The sequence below is a fragment of the Tupaia chinensis genome, unplaced genomic scaffold (genome assembly GCF_000334495.1).
Source record: "Tupaia chinensis unplaced genomic scaffold, TupChi_1.0 Scaffold000253_1, whole genome shotgun sequence".
Lineage (NCBI taxonomy): Eukaryota > Metazoa > Chordata > Mammalia > Scandentia > Tupaiidae > Tupaia > Tupaia belangeri.
The window spans coordinates 520,023-527,028 of NW_006159733.1; the positions used below are offsets into that span (position 1 = coordinate 520,023).

The 7,006-nt window shown below is 43.7% G+C and overlaps 1 protein-coding gene across 1 annotated transcript in view; it reads left to right on the forward strand.

Moving 5' to 3' along the window:
* DNAH6 (dynein axonemal heavy chain 6) overlaps positions 1–7,006 on the forward strand; it is a 314,451-nt gene that overhangs the window by 187,912 nt on the left and 119,533 nt on the right. Inside the window, exon 41 of the mRNA XM_006149128.1 lies at positions 5,305–5,436. Within this exon, the coding sequence (XP_006149190.1) occupies positions 5,305–5,436 (132 nt within the window). The remainder of the gene's footprint in view (positions 1–5,304; positions 5,437–7,006) is intronic.

Sequence of the window (7,006 nt, forward strand, 5' to 3'; positions counted from 1 at the left end):
CATGACTTTTCCAACAACCCAATAGCTTGATTTCATCTTTAAAGACACTATCTCAAGTATAGTCACATTCTGACATACTGAGTATCAGGACTTCAACATATGATGTGTGGGTAGGGGGCATAGTTCAGACCATAACATATGACCTTTCTGTTTCTAGTATGTTATTCTGTTCATTCAGACTAAATATTGAGTTCTTGCCATGCTTGACTCAGGAAATTCATGGACAAGCAACACAGATCACACCTCCCAGAGGGCTCAGCTTCAGAGTGGGAAGACATATATAAGGCAAGGTGATGCATGGGGAGAGACAAAGGAGACATGGGTGGAGCTGAGTTGAGAGAAGCTTTTCCAGAAGTGATGATGTGGAAGCTGGATTATGAAGGCAGAACATGCCAAAGCCCAGGAAAGGGAGCATCTTACAGCTAAGAAGCAGAAAAGTGCAATGCCGTGGTGATATGAAACATAAGTGACACAGTAGCATGAGGTGCAGAGGTCCCAGCCCAGAGGGCTGTGATCACACAATGAGGAAAGTGGATGTGTCCTGTAAGTGATGGAGATATTCCTCTTAAGGAATGCTATAGTACCATCCCCTCAACTGCAGGGGAGTTATGGGTCAGAGAGGAGGCAATACCAGAGAAACGGCAGTGGATAAGAGATGAGCACAGACAAGAAATGAGAGTCAGAGTCTCAATATGGTGATGTGTATGATCAGCAGAGTTCAGAATTTGTAACAGCAGGACTTTTGGGATATGGATGGAGTTAGAGGAGGAAGGGGGACCTAGGTTGATTGCCTCCTAGACAGAAAGGGAGGACACATCTGGGATGAGTTTAGTTTTACTCATGATAAAAATCATTGTACCCGATAATAATGTTCTAAGTTCCTCCCACTTACTAGCTCATACCCCTATTTGATAGAAAGTGTTATTAGCCACATTTTAGAGCTGAGGAAACAGGCAAGAGTGTAGAGTCATGTGACCATCTGTCTCAGTCTATATTCTTATTGCTTACAAAAGTTACTGAAACTGACTGGATTAAGAAAATAAAGGTTTATTTGATTCATAGTTCTGGCCACCTGGAAGATCTAAACGTATGACAAAATGGTAGCGGGAAGCATCTTGATTCAAGCAACTGTCCATACTTTTCTGCCTGTTTTTGTCTTTTCCTTCCTCCAAAACCCAAACACAGGGCTCCACCCTAACGGCCTTACTACACCAGAGGCCCCAACCTGGGACAGCATGAAGGGATTAAGCTTTCAGCTAGCGCTTTTACATTACAACTAAGTCCCAGCCCATGATTTGGGGAAGGGAACACCCAAACTATAGCACCAGCCCAAGGTCACACTATTACTAAGTGAAAGATCTGAAATTAGAACCCAGACCATTTGGCTTCTGAATCCATATTTCAGCTGTGAGTCCTCCCCATCCCCTTGCTAAGCTTGATTTCCTTGAGATATCCAGGTAGAGTGCTCACATTCTATTTCTCTCTCTCTCTTTCTCCTTCAGTCTCTCTCCTTCCATCAAGCTGGTGATCTCTTAATTGGGAGTTCTGGAGTGAGAATGGACACTCATATACAAATTTGGAAGGAAAATTAAAATTCAGCATATAGGTTTATAGTTAGAAACAGAAAAAAATTTAAAAGGCTGTTTTAAAACTTGAACATGCATTGTTTAGTGTGACATAGTATATAGTGTCTAGCACCTTAAACTACTTGAGTGGGTGAGAAGCATACTCATTTATTCAAAAATATTCACTCAACATTCCAGGCACTGCTCTCGATCCTGGGGCTACTGGTGTGAATGAGACTATTTGAAATCTCTGTCCTGGTTGAGTTCACATTCTGGTTAGAGAATAAGGAAGGGAGAATCTCCACAGAAAGTAACAGATGAAATGCAGTAATCATGAAAGTCGAGTGGAGAGTACAAATAGGACATAAACGTTCTTCGAAATGAGAACTAAAATAAACTTGAGTGGCAGAGGGGAAAATGGAGATTGAAAGTTAGTTCAAGCTCCATAGAGATGAAAATTCCTGGGTGCATGAGCAGTAAGTCCTGAGAAACGGGTCTCTTAGTCACTGATACAAGGAACCCAGGACAGAAGATAGCCAGGAAGGGGTCAGTTGTTTTCTTCTCCCAGACTGTACTTAGAATCTGTACTAAATAGGAAATACATCCCAAACATAGAATATAATTAGGCCACCTTGTAAACAAAGCACTCTTTTTTCATTAAACCTTTTTTACCTTCCAAATGAGTTTATCTAATTTTATCTTCCTGACAACCCGTGAAGAAAGAATAGTATGTGCCCTCTGCAGGGCTACAGTTTCCCGGACTCAGAACCACTGGGATGAGGGTGAGAAAAGAATGGTCACCCAAACTCCCTACCATCCATCCTCTTCCTCTCTGCTAAGTGAATCACATGGAAATGACTCACCTATGTACTCAGGAGCTCCCATGTATGGCCATGAACAGCTGTTGTGATCCAAGGGTATTGCTGCCCCCTCACACATGTCTCACAGCCCCACCAAAGAGGAAGGCTTTCTGTCTCCTGAATATTCCCATCTCCTACCATCTCCCACTCTTGTGCCTTGTGAAGCTGTCCTCCACCTAGAAAGTCCTTGTCTCCAACTTCCATTGGAATCCTCCCACTCCTTTAAGACCACTCTTCACATTGCATTTTGCACAAGGCCTTTCCCAAAACCACCATTCCGTGAGTGATCACCTTCTTCACTCACACAGAATACTACATGTGTCTCTATTAGGACCTTCAGTCTGCCTTGAGTCAGAGCTAGTAGTGTTCTCATCCTGTGTCTTGTTCTGCCTTACTAGACCCTGAACTCCTTCCCTCCATCCTCTTCATTCCCAGGAGTCCTGCCACTGTTAATGCTTGGAACATAGTGAGCTGTTGTTTGTTGGAACTGACTACACAGGGGCGTGAAGACGCCAGCCTCAGGTCTCAGTACTGTGGAACTGAGTCTGAGGAGAAGGGAGACACAGTTCAGAAATACCATTCATCTACTTTATCAGGTCCCCCCCACAAAAAAAAAAAAAAAATATATATATGTTATATTTTATATACCTATATGTACATATACATTTATTTTAGAGAGAGATTTTTGCTATAGGGCACGTGTGCTCACCAGAGAGTCAGAGAAAGACAGAGAGATAAAAGCAAGAATTGCTACTCCCTCCAGGGGGGGATAGCCATGGCATAATCACTTCTCCCCATTCTCCTCTTGTGATTTTGCACATTGGGTATGTGTGCATGCATGCATACATACCCAGCGTGAGTTTTAAGTTGCCAGGACCAGGATTCAAACCATGGTCGACTACATCAGAGTCCAGTGATGTGACCATTACACTATCTGCTCATCCCAGGCCCCCAAAATATTGATGTTAAATTCTTAATAGGATCAGCTTGGTACTTTATATTCATTGACTTTTTCAACTTTGAGCATTTTTTTCTAACATATAGGCTAATCATTATAAATATTTCTCTAGTCACCTGTTTTTTTCCATTAACACAGCCATGATCTGGAGCCAAAGCCCTCTCTCTCCTACAATACAGTTGAACCTGCTGCAGTTACCCAGTTTCTAAATACCTACAGCCTATTCCCTAGCCTATAGACAGCCAGACATGGCCTTTTCAAAATACAGCTCTCAATCTGCCAATCCATTGTTTAAGACCCATCTGTGCCTTCTTCTTAGTCTTAGGATTTCTCTTCCCACTGAAGGAACTGACTCGAAATGCCTACTCTGGCCTTGTCTTCTGTTTGATTCCTGTCAACCTCAGACTTCAGATGTCCCTTCCTTGGTGATATCTTTTCTGACCCCGAAGACTAAGTTAGATCCCTCCATCAAGCATTGCCTTAGCATTATGTCCCTTTCCTTCTATGAAACTGCCATGGTTTATATTTACATATTTATCTTTAAGTATTGCTTATGGTATTAACCTCCATCCATCCCACAAGAGCACCACTAAGGCAGAGGAAAGGCTGCTTTTTCTCTCTATTATAACCACAGGGTTTTTGCACTCCATTTTGCCTACAAGAGCCCAGCACAATGTCTGCTGTGAGTAGATCCTATTTGTGGACTCTTGTGTTTGAAGATTCCCCTACTCACAGAATTTATGTGTAACTGCAACCAATACTCACAGCACTTTCTCAGTCATTGGCAGACATGCACAGAGTGGAAAAAAATTCTAGCCTTTCAACACACAGTTCCCAGTTGAGGTCAAGCAAGGCAGCACTTTGCCTCGTTTCTGCGAGTGCCTTTTGCGCTCTACTTACTGTCACATTTTTATACTTTCTGTAGGTGATTTTGCTGTTTAAAATGGCCCCAAGTATAGTGCTAAAGTGCAGTCTACTGTTGCCAAGCACAAGTGGCCTGTGAAATGCCCTAACAGAAAATGCATGCATTCCATAAGCTTCATGAGGCATGAGTTACAGTGTGGTCAGCCATGAGTTCAATGTTCATGAATCAACAATATAAAATAAGGTGTCTTTAAACAGAAGCACACATAAAACAAGTTATGTATGGATGAATTAACAAAAGCGTTGTGACCAGAGGCTCATAGGAACTTATCCCTGTATTTCCCCATGAGCAATGGTTTTATATTTGCTAATTCAATGTTCCAGCCAACGTTACAGAATGTAACTACCAGGAAAAAATGGGAATCAACTATCTTTACTTGTTAAAAGAACTTCAGATACAAATTTTTTAAGATTAGATTTTTACATACAGGTACTTATACAAGGGCTCTTCAGAAATTCCACAGAAAACATATATGATGGAAAAAATGCAAGGTTTCCATTTTCTTGTACCAAAATAAATGTGTGTCTTAATTCCATCTTCCACAAAGCCCCCTCATTTAAGGTAGATGAATTAACTGATGACCTTGAGCAACTTATTCAACCATCCAGTGCCTTGGTTTATTCATCTTTAAAATGGGGGTAATGGAGCCAGCAGGTAGGATGGTGGTCAAAGAGCTGGATTCCCACATGGCCAACCGCAATTCGAGTCCCAGACCTGGTAACTTGCTTTCTCTCTCTTTGTCGAGCACACTTGCCCTATAGCAAATTAGATAATAATAATAAGTAAAATTAAATAAATAATTTTTCCTTGAAAATGGGGGTAATAATAGTGATCTGCTGGGGTGATGGTAAAGACAAAGTCATTTCATGTGTACAAAAACATACTGCAGCGCTAGCATGTGGCAGGTTCCAAAAAAAGTTCTGAGTCCTGCTGTGGACTGGGAAGGTCTCACCTCCTCCTCTGCTGGGTGATCCAAGCGAATTTCTCCCTATGCAGGATGTAACGATTGCGTCGGCGTGTGCCCCTCCAGGCGGTGGCCGCAACCCTGTGACTCCCCGCTTCATCCGGCACTTCAGCATGCTGTGCCTCCCGATGCCCTCAGAGCACAGTCTGAAACAGATTTTTCAGGTGAGTGTGAATTAAATCTCACCAAGAGGAGGTCAGCCGTAGTTGTATGTCAGTAATGGAATGCTCTGTGATGCTGAAGCCATATGGGAAAGTCCCCAGTTCTCATCCCAAGGCCTCCCTGTACATTTCAGGCCCTCATGTCCATGATCCTGGCTAACTAAAGTTAAGGATGGACCGTGGCAATGAACACCCTGTTGGGGTCGGTCTTGTTCTCTTTCTCTCTCTCTTTCAGAAGAAATAAATAAATAAATAAACTTGTAGAAAGTAAAAATGAGAAAGAGAGGGAAATAAAAGGCAAAAGGTGTTGGAGGGGGACCATATTTCATATTTGTTTCAAGGCTTCAACTACCAGAGCAGCCTCCTATGTTTCTAGGGTGCCCAAGCATCCCTTTCCTGAGCAGAAGGCTCACGAACGTGGACACCTGCAGAGTAACTCGTTGGCATCACTGCCTCTGGTGTTTGTAGTCTCAGAGATGGTTTTAGGAATGCAGGGAGATTGTCCAAATGTAGCCCCTACCTTTAACGAAGGCTGTGCCCTAGACCTTTGCCTCTTAGAACCTCGTACATAGTTCTTGGCAGGTCCCATCCACTGCCCAGTGTCCTCCTCTGTGCTCATCTCAAACCTAACTGCCAGGTCTGTATGTCACTTGCCACCAAACATGACACTTGATAACCCAAGGAGGTTCAAACTCAACCTACCCGAAGCAGAACTAATCACCTCAGCTGCCACCCCGAGAACAGTAACCCATATTCTTCTACCTGTACTAACTTCCCCAAGGGACCACTTCCTCTTTTAAGCAGGAAAATAACTGCACCTGTCCCAGAAGTGCTCAACAGAAGTGTTCAATAATGTGAGGCATTATTTAAATACTACGAGAGAACATGAAGCTGCATGACTAGAGCATGCCATAACCAGCCAGCAAAGGCTGCTGAGAACAGACAGATTGTGAGCTGGGACTCGGAGGAGAATGGGAAATGACAAAAAGGATGAGATCCTAGAAAAAGAAGGTACTTGGGTGGGGCCAGCTGTGGTGGCACAATTTAACACTGCAATGCAGAGGCCACAGGGAAGGTCCAGAATTCACAGCCCAAGGTCTCCCTGTACACAGATCAGGCTTGCTGAGGCCAGAGGTGAAGCGGGACATCAAGATCTCATTGAGTGTCTCTCTCTCTCTCTCTCTCTCTCTCTCCCTCTCTCTCTCTCCCCCCCTTCCCTCCCTCCCTCTCTTATGGGAGAAATAAATTAACTTAAAAAATAATAAAGTCCTTGGGTGAATGCAATCACAGAGAAGGAAATGGCAAAGTGGGCTTACAGGTAGAATACCATAGCTCAGGGATTGGTGTGGGGGAGCTGACTTTGTGGGCCATTGCACAAGGATGCCGAATCAAGAAAGCCTCTGCATTGGAAACCAGCAGTTAGCGTAATGGCTATGTCGCTGGACTCCCACGTAGTCAACCGCAGTTTGCGTCCTGGACCCGGTGGCTTAAAACTCACGCCGGGCGCGTGTGCGTGCATGCCCAAGATCCCGAGAGGAGAATGGAGGAGAAGGGATTGCGGTGTGACCATCCC